Consider the following 20,761-nt stretch of genomic DNA (forward strand, 5'->3'; position numbering starts at 1 on the left):
TTACTCACGACGAACATGTCTACCAGATTTCAAGTTTGAACGTCGCACGGGATTCAGGGGCTTAATTTTCAAAAAGTGTTTTCAATGTGGCGAAGATGGCTGAAATCCTGCCTAAAATTTCTGCTTTAACCAAAATGGCCGTCTTCCTGTGTCTTTTTGGCCATGCTTTCTTGAGACTTTTTTGTTCCTCTACCTGCCACAAACATGCCTACCAAATTTCATGTTTCTACGTCGCACAAGCTTCAGGGGCTGAATTTTCCAAAACCTTCAAAAATTGCGAAGATGCCTGCAAATGACGGAGAAAATGTCTACTCTAACCAAAATGGCCGTCTTCCTATGTCTTTTTGGCCATGGGTTCTTGAGACTTTTTTGTCCCTCTACCTGCCACGAACATCCCTACCAAATTTCACGTTTCTACGTCGCACGGGCTTCAGGGGCTGAATTTTCCAAAACCATTCAATATGGCGAAGACACCAAAAACGAAGCAGAAAATGTTACATCTAACCAAAATGGCCGTCTTCCTGTGTCTTTTTGGCCATGGGTTCTTGAGACTTTTTGTTACTTCTACTCACGATAATTACATCTACCAAATTTCACATTTCTACATTGAGCAGGCTTCAGGGGCCAAGTTTTTCAAAGTTCTTCCCCCGAGATTTTGTACCAGTTTAGCAAGAGAGAAGTTGATAGATTGAGAGTGCCCCCCACAGGCCCCGCCCCCTGGCCCCAATGACCCCTCCCCCTTCTTCTCCTCCCCCCGGCCGAGATGTAATCAGCGCCACTGGCGGCTCATTGAAATGAGAAACGTTTAAAGTGTCAATTAGCCGCTAATTGAATTAAAGCCACGACGCCATTTAGCCGCTAGCCCGCGGACGGGAAACAAACGATCGCGGCGCCTTTTGGGAACGCAAAACGACAAAAGAATAAAGAGCTTTTTGCCCGCGGGAAACGAGAAGAGAAAAAAAAGGGAAAGAATAAAATAGGAAGGGGAAAAAAGGAAAGTATCAAATGTGGAGAAGGAGAAAAGAAGGAATAATTGCATATAAAGAGAAAGAAAGAAAGGCACCAAGTTACAGGTCACTTCCTGTCAAATTTGGGCCATTCAAGAGTCACTTCCTGTCAATTTTGGGCCATTCCGAAGTCACTTTCTTTCTATTTTGGACCATTCCGAAGTCATTTTTCTGTCCATTTTGGGCCATTCCGGAATTACTTCCTTTGTCATTTTGGGCCACATCTGGAGTCACTTCCTGTACATTTTGGGCCATTTCAGAGTCACTTCCTGTCCATTTTGGGCCATTCCAGAGTCACTTTCTGTCCATTTTGGCTAGCTTCTGGGTCATGTGTATTTTTGGGGCATTTTCTGTTGTTATCACCACTTTTCATTTTGGAGATTTTTTGGGCCACTTCCTGTTGATTTCGGATAACTCTTACATCATTTCCTATGTATTTTTGCCCACTTTTTTATTCTATTGTTTTTTTCTGGCATGTGAATAATGCGATTGGCCATAAAAACAAAAACGTAAGAAGGCAAGAAAAATATATCTGGCAGTCCATCATCATCATCATCATCATCATCATGGGGGGGGTTTGGTGCTGATGAAGACGCTAATCGCTAATCTAGCCGGCGCTCATTCTCCCGTTTAATCGGGTTTGGCGGTACGCGGGAGCTCGCCGTCAAGGTGTATTTATGGCAGCCGCCTTTGCAGCGGCTGCAATCACCTGATAAAGGCAAGCTTTTCCTTTTCCTTCTCTCCTCTACCTTCTCTACCTCCTCTACCGTCCTGCCGTCCTGTGCCGACACAGCCAGACGCTCTCGAGCGTGAGCCTTGCTTCAAATTCGCAATGTTGATTGTACGGCCAAAGCAAAGCTCTCTGCGAACTAATCTTGATATTTTGGTGGGTGGCCATATTGGTGGGGGCAACGTTCCTATCCATTTGAATGTATTGGTTATCCAAGTAAATGGGTAAAACTCATTATTTGATCATGTGGAGGCGTCGCAATGTTGATTGTGCGGGCTAATTAAAGACAAGTATTGATATTTTTGTGGCAGCCATCTTGGTGGGGGCAGGTTTTCTAGCTAAGTGAAGCCGTTGGTTATGCAAGTGAATGACTCGTGTGTTTCTGAACTGATAATTTGATCAATGTTGAGGCGTTGCAACATTGATTGTGCGTGCAAACATTTTGGTGACATTTTGGTGGCGGCCATCTTGGTAGGGGCAGGTGAATGACTAGCGTGTTTATCAACCAATTTTTTTAATTAATGTTGATGGGTCACAATGTTGATTGTGGAGGCAAAGCAAAGAAAAATTTAGACATTTTGGTGGTGGCCATCTTGGTGGAGGCACTGTTCCTATCCAATTAAAAATGTAGTTTATTCAAATGATATCTCAAGCAATTATTTGATCAATGTCGAGGCATCGCAATGTTGATTTCGCGTGCAAAGCAAAGAAATATATTGATAATTTGGTGGTGGCCATCTTGGTGGAGGCATGCCCTATCTGTTTGAAGTAGCAGGGCCTATCGGGGCAAAACCCTGGAAGGCACCTCATGTCGGCGTAGATTTCGGGGCCAGAGCCAGGCGCCGGACTTAGCGGCGACATTAGCGGCGGCCTGCGGTGGCGGCGGCTTAGCGTTGAAGCTCTTAAGCGCCTTTTTAGCCGCTTTTCGGACCAGATGTAAATAAACAAAGCTCGCCGTCGGCCCTTTTGGACTTAGGAGTTGGCGGCTAAGCTAAGCTAGCGCCACGCGGGGATTGTTGCCCAACAAGAAGCCATCTTTTGATGCATTTCCAAGTCGAAAGTCCTTCGACCGCTCGGCAAATTCCTCCAGTGGAATTTTGTTGGGTAAAAAGGGAAAAAAATGTTCACAGAAGCCCCCAAAAAGCAAATAAATCATTTAAAAAAAGAAATAAAAAATAATAAAATAACTAAATAATACTATGTATCCAAATAGCTAATATAATAATAAATCCATTTAAAAATAAATAAAAAATAATAGTGTATCCAAATAGCTAACTTAACAATAAATCACTTTAAATTTTTAAAAAAATAGTACTATGTATCTCAATAGCTAATTCAATAATAAATCAATTCAAAAAAATACAAATAACATGGAAATACAATACAAATTCATACAACTATCAAATAAAACAAGTAAATCCATTCACACGAAATACAAAAAATAACAATTCTTAATTTAGCATAAACCCACTTTGATTATATTCACTAAAAAAGAAAACATTCAAATAACAAAACAATGCAAGACGAAATCAGACCTCAAAAAGAAGATTAAAAATCAGACGCAAAAGTCCAAACAACTTAAAAAAAATGGCTACCAGATGTTTAAATAAAAGCACGCACTTTTAAACGCAGCAGGGAATTCAGGGATTAGCAACAGACAAAAGGGATTACGCCATTAGTGGCTCATCTCGACCCGACCTGAAATCCAACCCGACCTCGCATAAAATCCCCTACCTTGATTGGACGCCTATAGCCGTCTATGGGAACTTCATTGAAATCATTTCAATGGTGCCCAACCTTCCCAATTCAAACTGATTGGACACCTCTGGTCGTCAATGGCCGAAAATGATCCTAAAAGTGTGAATTAAAATACAAAGCATGTCCTATTTGTTTGGCATTTGGCGGCGACCGCTCGCGGCGCAGACCGGTCGGCGACATCAATTAGCCGCTTTTAGTCGGACAATTGAAGATTACTGGCTGCCTTTTATTCCCGGATTAACTTTCTCCGTGGCCTCCGTTGGGAAGGGGCGGGGCTAAAGAGCCCCCTCGCCGGCCTCCATTACAATAATCCCAAAGACGGCAGGCGACGCAACGGCGAGTCGCGTGTTTTGTTTTTTTTGCTGACTCTCAAAGCGCCGATTATTGTTTGAAATGTCACGAAGAAAACAAAGCGGAAAGCCAAAATTAAACATAATAAAGTTCACCAAACAAATCATGACTGCGATTAAAATAAGACAAAGAAGAATTAAGTACTATAAAGTATAAATATATAGTTGACTTGAATTAAAAAAAATAAAATATTTAATGTAGGAAGACAGCACAACATTGGCCTTCCAAAATAAAAGCATGGTTTCACAATAACATAAAAATGAAGCCCACAATTAAGCGATTTAAAGAATACATTAAATGATTTTAAAAAATCAAACAGAATTTTTTTCACTCTTATAAACAGGAAAACAACTAAAAACCATTTCAAAATAAAAGCAAAAATCTAATTTGACAATCATAGTTGCCAATATATTGTTTTGAGCCTGCAAAAAAAATTTAAAGAATGAAACTATCAAAAGTGTACAATAGAAAAAAAATGATAAAAGCAAAAACATAAATAATGTTATAATATATAACAAATTAATAGTACTACACATAACAATAACCAAAAAAAAAAAAAACAAATTCGCTCAAATGGATTAGATTGGAAATGTTGCCCCTACCAACATGGCCGCCACGCCAAATCTCATTCAAATAAGGTTAGCAAAACATTTGGAAATGTAGCATTAGCATTAGCCTCCATAAACCGTCTGTTGTTGCTCGCCTGTTCCTTTCGCAAATTGACACCACCGGCAAAGCAAAAAAAAAAAAAAAACAAGCGCTGGCATTTCCCGCGTTTGCTCACTGTGATTGTTCACATCTGTCGGAATCTAATCGGCGGAACCGAGCGAATGGTTTCTTTTTTCTCGCTCTCTTGCGCTCTCTCTCTTTTCTGGCTGAGCTGCGGAATGAAGCCGCTTTCTTGATCCCTTGGCATAAGCGCCGAGATTTCACGGCTACTTTGGAAAGCGTTCCGGCCGAGACTGAGAAAAAAAAAGCCTCGCCCCAAAATGGATCGAAACGCCTGGCGCCGTCAATGGCAAACAATGAGGATGCTAATTCCGACTCAATAGAAAAAAATATATATCAACTTGATATTAATGGGAACATCGCCCCTACCAAGATGGCCGCCCTAAAGCCGTTTTGCCACTTCAACTATTTTCAATGCATCTACTGTCTATTGAAACATATATCATTCATTTTCTGAACTGCTTTATCCTCACTAGGGTCGCGGGGGGTGCTGGAGCCTATCCCAGCTGGCGGGGACACCCTGAATCGATGGCCAGCCAATCACAGGCCACAAGAAGATGTAAGGACAACCATTCACACTCATACCTAGAGGCAAATTAGCATGCAATTAGCTTAGCATGCATGTTTTTGGAATGTGGGAGGAAACCGGAGTACCCGGGGAAAACCCACCCAAACCCAGGGAGAACATGCAAACTCCACACAGGTGGACCCACCTGGATTTGAACCCAGAACCCCATAGCTCAGATGAGACACATTAAAATGAGTTTGATGTGAAGGTGGCCCCTTACCAAGATGGCCGCCCTTTAATGCTTTCCGTTGGCTATTTTAATTAAGTTTATTTTGAGAAAACGTCCAATCCATTTCAAGTGGGAGACTTGGCATCCAATTAAAATGGATCCGCCCTTCCCAGTCAAAATGGATTGGACAAGTAGCATCGCTAATGGCGGCCATGTTGGTAGGGGCAACATTTCCAATTTAGTCCATTTGACGCAAGCAAACTGGAGGCAAATGAACATTGTTCACATTTTGACAACAAAATGCTCAATTACAATAATAGATAAAAGTGTAAATGTGCCATATCTATAAAAAAAAGGCAAAGCGGGGGAAATAAAAATGTTTTTCTTTCACGTAGTTGCCTTTTGGCAGGTGGGAGATGAGCTGATTTTCCCGCTCGCTGCTTTCTCATTAAGAACGAATCACGCACGTGCCGTCAAAATAGAAAAAAAAAAAGAAAAGACCTCGGGGGTCAAAGCCTGTGTTGGATTTTTCCACTAATAAAACGTTTTGCCTCATTAAAGCGCTCCCACTTGACACCCACTGAAACAACTGTTACCAGCTAACAGGAAAAACAAAACGGAGAAAAAGAGGCAAAATACATGGACACCAAAATATGAAAATGGAAACATGCAACAAATAAAAGTGTCCAATTAAAAAGGCCCAAAAAGACCTAAAATTATTTACAAAACCCTGGAAAAAAACAAGATAAGCTACAAACTAGCCAAATGTCACTCTGAAAACTTCATAATGATAATTCATTCATTCCTATTCCTCACAGGGGGTGCTGGAGTCGATAATAATAATTATAAATATAATATGATTATTTTTCGCCGAGCAAATGTCAATAGCACCGATTTTAGAGAAATTCCAAAATGGCAGCCCAGAAATTCAAGACGTAAATAAAAAATTTTCCTCAAAAACCTGAAAAGCTGACATTTTAAGCCCCATAAATACATTACATTTGAATATAAAGTTCTATCTAATGAGTATTTTAGTACTAAAGACATAACAGAAAATATACGGTTAGTATCAACCAAAAAGTATTTTCTATATAACATAAAATCCATTTATTGAAGTCCCATAATGTAGTAACCAAGTTGAATACACAGGCATTGGAAAATCCAAAATGGCAGCCCCCGATTTGCCAAAAATATGTATTTTTTCTCCCTTTATAACTTAAAATGGCTCAATTTTAAGCCCCACAAATGTGTTTTTATAAGTTGTAAGTTGAATACGCAGTTGGGCCTTGTAAATACTTGCCTTGTAAACATGTTTTTATTTGTTATGGTTCTTAAGAAGAGCCAAAATGGCCGCCCCAGAACTGAAAACATCCCTTTACTTTTACTATATTTCCACAAACATTTGACGGACAGCCTAATGACGCTCTCAAGTGCTCAAAACTTTGGCAAAAGTAGCCCAAAAAACATTTCCTGCCAGTAGAATTGTTTTCTTCGTCATCATAACAAGCTGCCATCAATTAAGCCGTCCATTTAGCCGCATCGTTAGCGCCGATGACTCCAAAACACGTTTATTATCCCTCACACTCTTCCTTTTTTCCAAGCCTCGACTGCCAGCAAATTGAATGTAACCCATTGAAATAATTAGATGCGTGGAAATGAGCTAATTAAGCTCTTGATTAGCAGAGGGGGGACTTTATTAATAATTCCACGCCAGGGGACGCTAGCTCCCCCCCCTCCCGTGACTTCCGCCCTAGCCTAGAAAAAAAAATCCTCCGCACTGCGGTGTGACACCAAAATCTAATTTGGGTAAAAAACTACGTAAGTGAAAAGTGAGATAAATGGCTGCCATGGACGTTGATAGACGTCCAATTTATTTGGATTGCTAGCAACGACTGCTAGTCGATTAGCAAGTCGCTAAATATTTTGAGGCTTCCAAATTGTTCAAATCAAACTATTTTTGAATCTCATAATAGTTAATTGTATCCTATTGTTTGTTTATTAGCTTAATATTGTTTGTTTACATTTTGTTTTGATGAAAATTGGAAAAAATGTCATTTTAAGCTTTTATTTATGTAAAGCTATGATTAAAAATGGAAAAAAATGGTTAAAATTAATACTTTTTCTTGTATTTTTATTAGGAAAACACTAAAAGTAAATAATTAAAGTATTTTTGTTAATTTTTAAAATAGTTTTTAAAGATAAAAAGGTATAAAAGTCATTTTACGTATGATTTTGAAATGTATAGCTTTATTTAAAAACCAAAACGGTAAGTACAATCAGTACTTTTGTTATTTTTTAAATATTTTTTTAACCTACTATTTTGTTTTCAAATTTCAGAAAATGAAAACACAATTATTTAAATTATTTATCACAATTTAAAACAAATAAATACACCCAAAATCATACAAATATTTTCTTTATGTTTTATATATCTAAAATTTGTAACAAATAGGAAAACAATTTCTCTAGTCCTCAATCTTTAATCGAGATTTTCAGAAATAAAAAAGAACACAAATATTCTTTTGTTTTGCTAACATATGTAAGCTCACATTTTCCAAAATCGATATTTTTGACAACTCTAATAGTGCCAGCCTTAAATATTCCACTCCAAGTGTATAGAAATGGAAAAAAATATGACACCCCGCCATCTTTGCCGTTTAGCTCCGACATTTATTTCCTCAAATGGAAGTTTGAGGGGGGCCGCGAGGATTGTGGGGATTCCACCTCCCAGATGATGAGATCTCCGTGGGTGTGTGTGCGCGTGGGTATGTGCGGGTGTGTACGGTTGTGTGCGGGTGTGTGTGTGCGGGTGTGCGTGTGTGTGTCCATTCAGCCAAGGAATCCGAGCGAGAAGACATGGCTCGGCAGGGGATGCGTTTATGTGTGCAACTTTGCTATCTATCATTAAATCCTTCTTCAGTCACTTCACGCACACACTTTTCAAGTTTTCTCAAGGGTTCAAACTTTGGCCAGAAAGTCAAAAAATAGGACGTTTATCAACATAAACTTTTGCTACAAGCGCCAGACGTAAAAAAATACCGCCATTTTACACTAAATGGAAGTGAAAAGTGCCATTTAAATCTTTGTTGTGTGTAGATAAATGAATCATTCTAAAGAAGCTATGACAGAAAGGGTAAGTCGGCCATTTTGGCTCAAGAAGGTTATTTGACTCAGTTCTGCCTAACTGTATTTCTAAAGGAAAATATTCTGCCCCCAAAACAGGTTTGCCTCAGCAACATGAAATTTGGAGGGCGTGTCCATCATGAGTAGACCCACGAAAAAGTCTCTAGAAGGTATATCTGAAAAGGCAGCCATTTTGGTTTAAAACTCATATTTCAGCACTGATTGGCTCAGTTGTGAGCAAAAAAATCACAAAAAAATTCAGCCCCTGAAACCAGTTCCCCTCAGCAACATGAAATTTGGGGGACATGTCCATGATGGGCAGACCCACAAAAAAGCCTCAAGAATCCATATCTGAAAACCCACAGGAAGTCGTCCATTTTGGTTCAAAACTCAGATTCCAGGCCCAGTCACCACTGTTGTGCCCATGCATATTTTTACAAAAAAATTCAGCCCCCAAAACCAGTTCCCCTCAGCAAAATGAAATTTGGAGGACATGTCCATCATGATCAGACCCACAAAAAAGTCTCAAGAATCCATATCCTCAAACCCACAAGAAGTCAGCCATTTTGATCGAAAGTGGCATGACCCTCAGACGATGCGCTAGCATTTTAACGGCACGCTAACGCAAAACATTGAATCCTCCCCCTTTTTTACCCAGAATCCCTTATGTCTGCTTCCGGTTATTTGTTCCAAAAAAATCACAGGACACCTTCTCAATACATCATATAAATATTGAAAAGGTTGTTATGATTCAGACTGAGAAAAGGCAACAATAATCCTTTTAAAAGCGACATCAGACGGCGCTCCTTAGCCTGGAAGCCCCGCCCCCCACCGGCCTGCCAGCAGGCCCGCCTGTGCCGGCGTCCGAGGTCTCGCGGGAAAGTCCCGCCGCAGGTTTGGCACTTTAATCATCCGACACGACGTTTTACGCGAAACAACAAAGCGGAAAAGCCCGGAGGAGCCGCCGCCACCGCGGCTGGGCTGGGTTGGGCTCGGCCCACGGCGCTTACAAGCTCATCTCCATTCCGCCGCTGTTTCCGCCAGTCCTGGGAGACGGTCACCTTCATGTACGTGCCGCTGGCTGGGGCTACAAAGACTCGCTGGGATGCCCAGGGGAAGGAAAACCTATTGTTCTCCGAGGAAAAGCCGCGGAAAACGCACTCGCTAGCTTTTGCCGTTGGGACTTGACGACGAATGTTTGAAAAAGTTGGGATGGCGGCCACTTGTTGAATTGAAGGCGCTCAAGGGAGAAGGAAAATTTATTTGGGGTTCTGGTTTGCTCCAAGTTTATGAAAAGGTGTTCTTATGATTGAAGCTAAAAGAAAAAAATGGACACTTTTTGGTCAATTTGTGACCTTATGTGACTCACAATGTGATTTGGTGACGTCAGGTCTCAAGTGGATTTTTTTCTCTCCATTATTTTCACATTTTTATGTAGAAATCACATTTTAGGTTCATACAATGTGGATAAAAACACAATCAGATGATCTATTGTCCCTTTTTTTTAATTTTAGGGTACTAATGGTTCACCTCCAATACAGTTTTCATCATTTTCAACTGATTTAAAGGTATTTTCATGTTACTTCTTCTTTGTTGGTTAATTCCTGTTAATGTTGGGCCTTTAGGGATCACTTCCTGTTGAATATATGTCACTTCCTCTACATTTTGGGGTTTTAGGAGTCACTTCCTGGTGAATTTGTGTCCTTTCCTCTACATATTGTGTCTTTTGGGTCGCTTCTTGTTGAATTTATGTCACTTCCTCTACATTTTGGGATTTTTAAGGGTCACTTCCTCTACATTTTGGTGGCATTGGGGCCACTTCCTACGTCCTGCTCAGGTAAGATCATTTCCTGTTGATTTTTTGGTCACTTTTTCATTTCCTGCTAATTTAGGAATATTCTAAATTTGCTTTCCTTTGTTTTTGTGTCACTACCTCTACATTATTGGGACATTCCTAAGTGTAATTTTGGTGAAATTTAAGACGTTTTTTGTGTCAAATAAAAAAAGAGGGATTTTTAACAGTGCGAATGCAAATATCTTGATTGCAACACCCGTGCGAACGCACGCAGAGTATTAAATGCCGAGGTGATTAGCGTCAGCTGCGCGCTCGTTAGTCGCAGGTGTTCGTCACAAATGAAAAAACATCCGTGCCGAAGGCGACCCGGGAAAAAACGCGTCGGCCCCAATCCGGCGGGCGCTAGAACCCCCAAAAAAGCCGCCTTTGATGTGGCCGAGGCTTTGCGACGCTTTCTATGCGATTGCGGGAAACAAAGCGGGGCGCCAAAGGGATAACGGAAGAAAAAAATACGGGTGTTTTGCCTCACCTGAATTTTGCAGTTTTAGGAATTGTGGGAGGAGCCAGTTAGGGAAAAATTCTGGTACTTTCTGGGAATTAGGTCAAAGGTCATTAAGGTCAGGAAGAGAATTTGATCCCACTGCAAATTTTTAAAATATGAAATGGAAGACATAATTACATGTTGGGGTTATGAGGTCAAAGGTCAGGAACAAATGCATTCAAGTGATTCAATGTAATATTCCCAATGGTGAGATTGCTAATATGAAAATATAAAGGACAGAGAGTTAAGAAGAAGAATATGATGATATATTGTATAAATTGTGAAATATTTTGTGGTATAGCGATGCTAGTCGTCAATGGCAACCACTGATTTCATTGAGTGTCCTCCCAGGGGGTTCAAAAGTCCAATTTCACGGACGTCTGTCATGTGGCAGGACTGGAAGACGTTGCTTTACGGTGCAGTACCGCCCCCTGTTGACTAACGAGTGCACAACAAACACAAAGCGTTTGAAAAGATGCTCTGAAATGCCGAAAAACAATCCTTTTTTCAGAATATATTAATAAATAGTTTTTTTTAAATTAGTATATACATCATTTAAAATATATATAATGAAAATATATAGTTTTTAAATGGGACTATTTACCAAATTTACCCTCATTATTTTTTTAAAATAATAATAATGATCAAATATTTGCAATTAAGATTGTGAAAATATTGGAACCAAATTTGAAATAGATAAAGATTTGAAAAAATTAAGTGTGCTAATGTATTTATTTTAATTTAAATGTTTAAAAGAATGGTGGCCCGTTGGGTAAGTGGATTCCACATCGGCCTCACGGTGGAGGACTTGGGTTCAAATCCAGGTTGAACCACCTGTGTGGAGTTTGCATGTCCTGCGTGGTTCAGAAAATGAGATGCGTTTAAAAGAATAACTTTTTGTGAAAATAATCGACGAGGCCCCGGCGACCCGTCACGTCCCGTCACATCGATGGCGCCTTGTATTATTCAACGGCGAGCGCTCAGGTAGAGTCGTGAACGTGAAACACAAACGAGGCGCTAAATGCGACGGGATAAACCATCAATCATGCATGAAGCCCACATGAATGTATAATGCGGCAAAATGAGACCGATGCCATTTTCATTTGCATCACATACGCCTGCCTGCGTTCCTTCTGGCTAATGCCAGTCAAAATGGAGTCATGGCATGATACGAATTGCCAATTAGCTAGCTAACTCATTAGCCATGCCCCCAATCAAAAAGAAGGTGAGGTTAATGATGTTGACTTTTGAAAATTTAGAGCTTGAACGTTGATTTTAGCCTGAGGTCGTACTTGTTGATAAAGGGTCAAAGGTCACCTCTTGTTGATTTTGGGTCACTTCCTGTTGTTATAAGCCACTAGCTAGTCGCTTCCTGTCGATTTCACGTCTCTTGTTGATATTGGGTCACTTCTTGTTAATTTTGCGCCACTTCCTGTTGATATCGGGTCACTTGTCAATTTTGGGCCACTTCCTGTTGATATTGGGTCACTTCCTCCTGATGACATACCTTTATGAGGATGTCATATAGGTGGCTGGGGGTACTGGAGCTTATCTCAGCCAACTACAGGCAGCAGTAAGGCCACACCCTGAATTGGTTACCAGCCAATCAAAAATGAACGAATGAATAATAATTTGTTGCATTTATTCCCATGTCAGAAAATCTCTGTACCATTCGTAGCTAACTCCCAAATGTATACACTGCCCCCTGGTGGTTAGAGAAATCATATCCAACTAAAAGACAATCTTTCTACTTCCTGTGCAGGATTTCGCCCTTTTATTTTGTGAAAAAGTACCCGGAAGCGTGGTAAGTGCGCACTCTCCCTTCAAATGACCGTCAGATGACGCTCACATTCATAACTTTTTGCACCCACGCCGAATAGGACGTATCATTTTTTTGGATGTTATCCGATTTATTACTTTTTTAAAGTCCAAATTTAGACAAGGACATATACAAAGATGAACGTTTTTTACTTCTTCTTCCTTTCGCTTCTTTTGGTCGGGTCGGCAGACCTCCGGAGCCCCGTCCGACTCCCTCCACCATCCACCCCGGGCGAGGCTCACCCCGGCCGGCCAGGAGTAGACGAGGACCCGGGCGGAGACTTAACCACCGCCGGGCTCCGAGCGAATTCCTCATCGACGCCCGCTGGGTGGCCTTGGCCACTCGGGGAAGCCTCACCCCGGGCTTACGCCCTGATGCCACTCGCTTTGGTCCTCTTTTCGGTGGGTATGGTGGGCAACCTGGCACTTATGTGCACCGTGTGGCACAACGTGTACCTGCAGAGCACCTGGAACTGCACGCTGGCCGGCATGGCGCTGCTGGATTTCGGGGTGCTTTTCTTTTGTCTGCCGGTCGTCGTCTTCCACGAGCTGACTTCCAGGCGACTGCTGGGGGAGACTTCTTGCCGTCTGGTGCCCTACCTGGAGGTAAGCCAGAAAAATAGACTGAATTCATTCATTTTTATATACTGTATCTCTTTCTTGAACAAACGTCACTCTTTTTAAAACATTAACAATTGTAAGTATTCAAGTATATACTTTAGCCCACAGGTGTCAAAGTGGCGGTCCAAGGGCCAAATCTGGCCCCCCACATCATTTTGGTCGGCCCAAAAAAGTAAATCATGAGTGCCGACTTTCTGTTTTAGGATCAAATTCAAATAAATAGTATAGATTTATATTAAATTTCCTGATTTTCCCCCATTAAATCAATTTTTTTTATTTTTTAATCATTTTTTCCCTGTGTTTTTAGTTCAAAAATCAATTTATGATGGAGACGTCCCTTCTCAACCCACACGACGGTTTCTTTCCTTTCCAGGTGACGTCGTTGGGCGTGGCCACCTTCAGCCTCTGCGCCCTGAGCATGGACCGCCTCCGGGCACCTGGCCCCACCCCCGAGCCCTGCCGCCCTATTCTGTCCAAGATGGCCGTGGTCTGGCTGGGCTCACTGACGCTGGGCGCCCCAGAGCTGCCGCTTTGGCGGCTGCGGCGGCAGGCGGCCACGACGACCACGGCGGCGGCGGACGTGTGCGAACCCCGACCGTCCGAGCACCTGCCTGACCCCGTCTACTCGCTACTACTGACCTATGGTGAGGCTCGGCCTTGGTGGATCTTGGGCTGCTACGTCTGCCTGCCGCTACTCTTCACACTGGGCTGTGACCTTCTCGCCAGACGGGTAAATATATAAAAATCATTATGTTCGTTAATCATCTGTATCCTGATCCTGATTGGTTTAGCTCAGAGTGTCAAACTCAGTTTGATTGGCCAACTAGATCTCATGTGGGACGGACTAGTTCATTTTTTTTGCCCCAAAACGTTAACTAACTGTTAGTTTTGGGTCAAAGTGGCGGCCCGGGGGCCAAATCTGGCCCGCCGCATCATTTTGTGTGGCCCGAGAAAGTTAATGATGAGTGCCGACTTTCTGTTTTAGGGTCAAATTCAAATGAAGAGTATAGATGTATATTAAATATCCTGATTTTACCCTTTTTAAATCAATAATTGACATTTTTTAATCATTTTTTCAGTTTTTAGTTCTAAAAATATTTAAGGTAATTGGCAAAAGAACGAATATGATTGTGGATCAGTGCAATAGTGATTTCGCCCACAGGTGGCAGCGACCCGACCCGCGGAGGCCGTTGGCTCCGCCTCCTGCCCGTCGACGACGAAGAAGGAGAAACAACGTTGCCCTCGCGACCCGCGGCTCCGCTCCACCTTGGCGTGGCTGACCGCGTTGTACGTGGCATGCGGCGTCGCGGGCAGCGCCTGCGGCCTGGCGGCGGCGTACGTGCCGACGGCAACATCAGCGAGCCTGGCAGGGCATTTCTTCCTGTTCGCCCGTTGCGCCGCCACGCCCGTCTTGCTGCTGTGTTCGTGCCGCCGACTGGGGCGGGCCTTCCTGGGCTGCTGTTGTTGCTGCCGCCACGAATGTCGGCCCCGCCCCCCGCCCTCGACGCCACCCTCGCTGACACCGTCTCCCAAGAAGGACGTCGACCGCCACGCATCGCCAGCCATCGGAACACCGTGCTGAGGTCAGGTGACGCTTTCGATGTTGTTTACGACTCGTAACGCCCCATCGGGGCTTGTGATTGGACGTTTTAGAAATGCAAGTTTTTAGAGTTTTTTAACCCTGTGATGTTTAAATTTACATTTATAAAAATAATAGCTATCATGATGCACAACTGTTCATTCATTCATATTCTCACTTCATTTGAATTTGATCCTAAAACAGAAATTCAGCACTCATAAATTGATGCAGCGGACCAGATTTGGCCCCCGGGCCGCCACTTTGACACCAGTGCTCTAAATCGTTCTAGGCATGGATCAATGGTTGTTTGTCTCCTTGTACCCTGTGATTGGCTGGCCTCTGGCCTAAACTCAACTGGAATAGGCTCCAGGACCCCCTGTGACCCTAGTGAGGATAAAGCTCGTTCAGAAAATGAGATGAGAATTAGCCTAGCATACATGTTTTTTTCATATTATTAAAAGAACTGGAAAAGATGCAAATATTGTGTGACAGCAATATTTTTCAAGCCAGACTCCATTTTGAAAGAAATAAGTAAATATCTCAACTTTTTGACCAAAGTAAAAGTACCAGACTTCCTGTTCCTTTTCAAGCAAGGCTTTTAAAGACTTTTTTGTATCTCCTCTCCCGACAAACCTGTCTACCAAATTTCACGTTACTACGGCAAACAGCCGAATTTTGAAGAACTTTTCTCGGTCCCGTCGAGACAATTGATAGAAGAAAAGGCGCAAATATAAAGAGCGACAGCACAATGAGAAAAGTTCTCCATCTATTGTGAACCACCTGGCGGCCCCCCGAGTTTCAGGGCGAGGCCTCCTTTGAGCTCGACTCACAACCGAAGGAGAAGAGAGGGCAAAAAAGCGGAGGTTGGGGGGAGAGGCCTCCAGAACAAGAAGGCTTTTGTCGTCCCCCCCTCATATCAATCCGGGGCGTCGCTAGGCAACGCGACGCCCACCAGCCGGCTGCCTTTTGCCGTTCATCCGGCATAATCCAGACAAGACGGAAGAACGGTCGCCGTGACGACCGGCAGAACAAAGTTTGCTGCCGACGACCCCCTCGAGCGAGGTCAACGGTGACAAACTTTAGTCTGAAGTATGATTTAAAGTGTTCTCTGCCACCATCTGTTACAGAAAGCTGTTAAACAAGTGACTTTAATAAAGATTCCGGGTTCTGTGCAGTTCTACTCCTCCTCAGTAGACAGCGCTGTTTCTTAACGTCACTTCGTAAACTGAAAAACGAAGGAGAAAAAAAGACCGCCCTCCACAGCTGCTTCTACGGCCGCTAGATTTCAGTGCTAGCTGTAGTGTAGGTATTAGCTGGGAAAATGTCTGAGAAAGTAGGGAAATATGGACGCAAATGTCGGTGTCAACTGAAATATCGAAGACGAGATAATCTGACAACAGGTGTTTCATTTGACCAACATGTCCCTCGGATGAAGACTTCTCACATTTCTGAGGAAAATTGCGCATTAGCTTAGCAGTCTCGCACATTAGCTTAACGGTTTGACTCATTAGCATGACGTCATATCAGAGACAACAGGTGAGCCAAATTAGCAATCAAATGTTTTCTTCCACCATTTGTTTGTGTTGCTGTTCTCACGTACTATGTGTTTTTTTTGTTATTTTAACCGTTTTCAGACAGTCAATGAAGCTCCTGTTTTGGGTCTTATGCTGAAGTATTTGCGTGTTTAAATTATCTTTTAATTCCACCGGCAATAGATGCAGCTATTTCATTAGCATATGGCTATGCTACTTATAATATACTGGTTTAATAGAACGTTAGCATGAAGCTAGTTCTTGGGCAGATGTGAGGCTTATTTAATGGAGCTCCCTTACAGAGATTCGACACAATATTCTTCATCATTTCCTGGTTGAAATCATTCTTTCTGGACCAACAGCAAAGGAAACTGATCTGAAGTCTGCATGGTTACTTCAATTTGAAGGTAGGAACATGAATTCTATTAATAATTGTGTATTAAATGCTGCATTTAAAAAAATATGTATATTAGTGGGTGTTACAAAGCTTTTCTCTGTCCATATTGTTTTGATGCATGAAATTTGAGCAGTGTGATATATTTTCTCCTGATGAAAATTGATGTATCATATAAATATGATGCAAATTTATGACAAATGATATCCGTCAATGGCAGCTACTGAGTAAACTTCTCATAAAACTGGAGCATCATGTCAAATGTAGTCAAAATATTGTTGTAGAATCTAATACATTTGATGTATTCATTATTATTCAATGGAGTAAATAAAATACAATCGATAAATTATTAAGTGAAGTATGATATACACAAGCGTGTCACATATTTTACCAGCAGAGGGCAGCAAATCTACGTTACTCAATTTATTGTGTTGCACATAAACAAAAAAAAAGCCATCACTTATATTTCAAGCACCAAAAACTGACAATTTGACCGACCTGACCTAAGCCCATTGTTTTGGGACCTGTAAACAAGACAAAAAAGGTACGTAAACTCTTGAAAGCGGAATATATTTCAATTTACAACTTTGCTCTGCCTCAGTGTTTACAGAGGAGGAGGCCTCTAGCTTCAGTCCATATTTGGCCTGCCGGACTGCCACTGGAACACTTTTTAGTTGTTTACCACAGCCGACACGATACCCGCATATGGCGACGATAATTTAGACACCCAATTTGGTTTCCATTTACGGATGGTGATAATACAGAAAATAATGCCTGCATAGTTTTACACTGCAATATCATAGTAGTTATTCCAGTCTTAGTACTTGCTCCATTTTATGTATTTTTTCTTCATTTATTGGACTCGTTGGCTGCCATTTCAGAAGAAAATAAATTGAATATGTTTCTTAGTATCACTTGATTGCAAATGTTTAATAGTTTAAATTGTATGCTGGGAAGGTTATATTTATTACATTTTTTTACTGAATATAATTTGGATTTTTACTAAGTAATTTCACATTCATAATTTGCAATTTTATTAAGTAATTTTACAATTTTATGCTAGTTCAATTCGGCGTCCAATCGGCTTTGACTGGCAAGTGCGAATGAACGTTGATTTATATTTATTGAATAATAATATAAAAGTATACAGTAATACCTTGACATACGAGTGCCCCAACGTGAGGAATTTGAGGTACGAGTAAAAAAAATATGTAAAAAATGTTGTTGTTTTTTGCATTAATCAGTGCAAAAAAGGGCAGTCCAAATTAACCCGGTACGAAATAATGGAAAGTGGAACGTAAGATTTTAAACAAAGCTATTCACTGTAGTCCTGTCCCTTTTTAAAATATGACAAAAATGCCATTATCTTGATAAATAAATGAAGATATCTTCCCCAGGCTGCACTGTACTCATAGGAATCTCGCTAGCAGACAGTTTGTGTGTTTGTGTGTGTGCGCGTGCACTTGAAAGGCATTCTCCATTTTCGTAAACATTTCGTACATTGCCTGTAAAGAGGGCCCCTCATTTGAAATATGTATGCGCATAAGAGTCAAATCTTATACAGTCCCTACATTATTTACGCCATAGGCAAGCAAACTGCAAATGTTAAATGATAAATACAACAAAAGTGTTTATGTTCTCATTCATGCATTATTATTATTTTTTACCTCAGTTGCTTAGTGTCATGTACATTTTTAATTATGATAAAAATATAATGACCGAAGAAGCCAAAGCCTCGAAGGAAACTGACGGAATTTCTGTCGTTTTATTTTGAAGGGCTCAATAAGTAAAAAATAATTGACATCTGTGTGTTCGGAAAATTCAATACAGAAAAAAAAAGATTTTTTAAAATATAAAATACACAAAAAGATAATTATTGAAGAAGCCAAAGCCTCAAAGAAAACTGAAATATGTCCGTTTTATTTTGAAAAGCTCTCTTAGCCAAAAGCAATCGTGTAATTTAACGTCAGTCACTGTATTGAAAAAAAATAATCCGAAAAGAGCAGTTTTTTGGTGTTTTTTCATCCTAGATTGCTTTTCATTAAACTAGTTTTTTAATTTTATTTTTATTTGTGTCAATAGAAGCCAAACATTTGAACGCCTGAGCTCATTTTTTGGAGTGAATCCACTAAAATGCTAGAGTGCTTTTGAAATGTGAATATGAAATCCAGTCAGTGTTTTATTGAAGACATCCTGCTGCATCATTTAGTGAAATCGGCCTCATTGCCAGCACCGTTTTTCCTGCCGGGGGCGCCGGCGAACCGATTTTTCGCGTGTGCCTGCTGGGCGTTTGTGGGCGAGCGCCCACGCCAAAGGCCGATAAGTCACCCACATTTTCACTTACTTTACCGACGTACGTCGTTTAATTTGCACATGCTGTTTGTCGGGGTGAAAACACGTTATCTCAATGTTAGCACTACATCGTTCATTGTTATTGTAGATTTATTTTTATCATTGTTTATTCTTGTATTTGGTACTTTTTGTTATTTTAGTATTATTTTTTTAAATGAGTAACAGTTATTAACGATGATATACGTCCAAATCCATCCGAAGTGGGAGGGTGGCAGCAAAAAAAAAAAAATCACGGTAACTCACAGGCTGCCATTGACGACCCCGATCGTCCGACCCTGTTTATTTTTTTTTTTCTAACTTCATGGAGGTCGGAGCCGTAGCGAGCGGCATAGCACGCCCACCAATACACCCTACGGCGTTTTTCCCTCCGCGCCGAGCCGCCGTCCAATCGCAGGGTGCCGTTTAGCGATTGCTCGTGTAGGCGGGCCTTTTGTGGCCTTTCCCCTCCCCTCCCACGTCCTCCATCTCTGGCGCGGCATTAGCATGCAGGCGGCAACGCCACGCTCACTTCAAACGCACTCCTGGAAGCGATAGTTTGCTACATGTCAATACGATGTTTTCATTGGATACGGAGCCCACGCCACGCACCCGCGGGGAGCCTCCGCTCAGACGCTTTCTCGTCATTCGCGACTGGCCAAAAGCGCAACCAAATCGCCATGGTTACAAACATAACATTAAACACGTACGGAGGGGGGGAAAAAGTCATATGCCAAAGCATGAAAATTCATCTTATGTGGACTTTCCTGTAAAAAGCTAAAGACACTAACAAGACTAGTTTTTTTTTTTTAAAGATTAATTTGAATGTAAAATAGAGGAAAAATGTACTGGAGTATATGAGAGATGACAGCTCGGACCCCTCCCTAAACCCCCTCAACCCCCACCCACCGGATTTAGTGTCCATCGGCGTAAATGGCAGCCAATGAATTCCTAAGAGAGTCGGAATGAGAGCGTGTGATGAAAAGTTAATCATGCAAGTGCAGCGCGCTAATGAGGGAGGGCCTCCCTCGCCCTAAAGAAACCCCCTGCCCGCTCGGGGGGGTTCCACCGTCCATCATCAGCAACAGCATGTCGTGACCTTTCCACCTGCCTGTCATTTTCGGACCACCAGTCCCACCTGAGTAGGAGTAGAAGGGCATATATTTGATTTGGCCTGAGTTAGAGAATAAATGCGTGTAAAGGTAAAATGGCTAATGGGCTCATAACATAACGGTATAACTGTTAAAAGGGGAAAAAAACAGAACAGGATAATGGGCTTGAAAACTGAAATAGAAAATATAATGAATTGATTTTTCTCATTTTCAAATAGGTAAGGGCTTTTCCCCCTAATTTTGTCTTTTTAAAATGTATACTCTTTTTCCAATTTAAATAAATTTGCAAGAATATTTTTTTCTCAGTAATTCTTCAATTGTTCAAACAATTTGTGGTAGTACTCTATGTATGTATATATCATTGTGTAATTCTATTATCTATACTAATATTACTCATTGAAATTCAAGACAAAACAAATTAGCAAGAATATTTATTTCTCAGTAATTCTTCAATTTTACTAAGTGTTGTTTAAATTATTTTGTGGTAGTACTATATTAGTTATGTATATATATAATTGTGTAATTCTATTATCTATACTAATACTCATCATTGAAATTCAAGACAAAACCAATGTTCAATATTTTCAGACAAACAAAAAACTTGGC

General features: G+C 41.3%; 1 protein-coding gene across 3 annotated transcripts; it reads left to right on the forward strand.

Moving 5' to 3' along the window:
- The first annotated feature begins 10,108 nt into the window (after positions 1-10,108).
- Positions 10,109-15,268, forward strand: gpr37l1a (G protein-coupled receptor 37 like 1a). Of its 3 annotated transcripts, XM_077727329.1 has the most exons (5): positions 10,109-10,272; positions 12,534-12,575; positions 12,780-13,195; positions 13,584-13,940; positions 14,373-15,268. In XM_077727329.1, the coding sequence occupies exons 3-5, from the start codon at positions 12,965-12,967 to the stop codon at positions 14,790-14,792; spliced, it is 1,008 nt and encodes a 335-aa protein (XP_077583455.1). In that variant the 5' UTR covers positions 10,109-10,272; positions 12,534-12,575; positions 12,780-12,964; the 3' UTR covers positions 14,793-15,268. The 3 variants fall into 3 exon arrangements, with proteins under 3 accessions (XP_077583455.1, XP_077583454.1, XP_077583453.1); XM_077727328.1 differs by lacking the exons at positions 10,109-10,272; positions 12,534-12,575 and having other exon boundaries at positions 12,610-12,991; positions 13,052-13,195; XM_077727327.1 differs by lacking the exons at positions 10,109-10,272; positions 12,534-12,575 and having other exon boundaries at positions 12,610-13,195.
- Positions 15,269-20,761: the final 5,493 nt, after the last annotated feature.

The sequence above is a fragment of the Stigmatopora nigra genome, chromosome 10 (genome assembly GCF_051989575.1).
Source record: "Stigmatopora nigra isolate UIUO_SnigA chromosome 10, RoL_Snig_1.1, whole genome shotgun sequence".
Taxonomy (NCBI): domain Eukaryota; kingdom Metazoa; phylum Chordata; class Actinopteri; order Syngnathiformes; family Syngnathidae; genus Stigmatopora; species Stigmatopora nigra.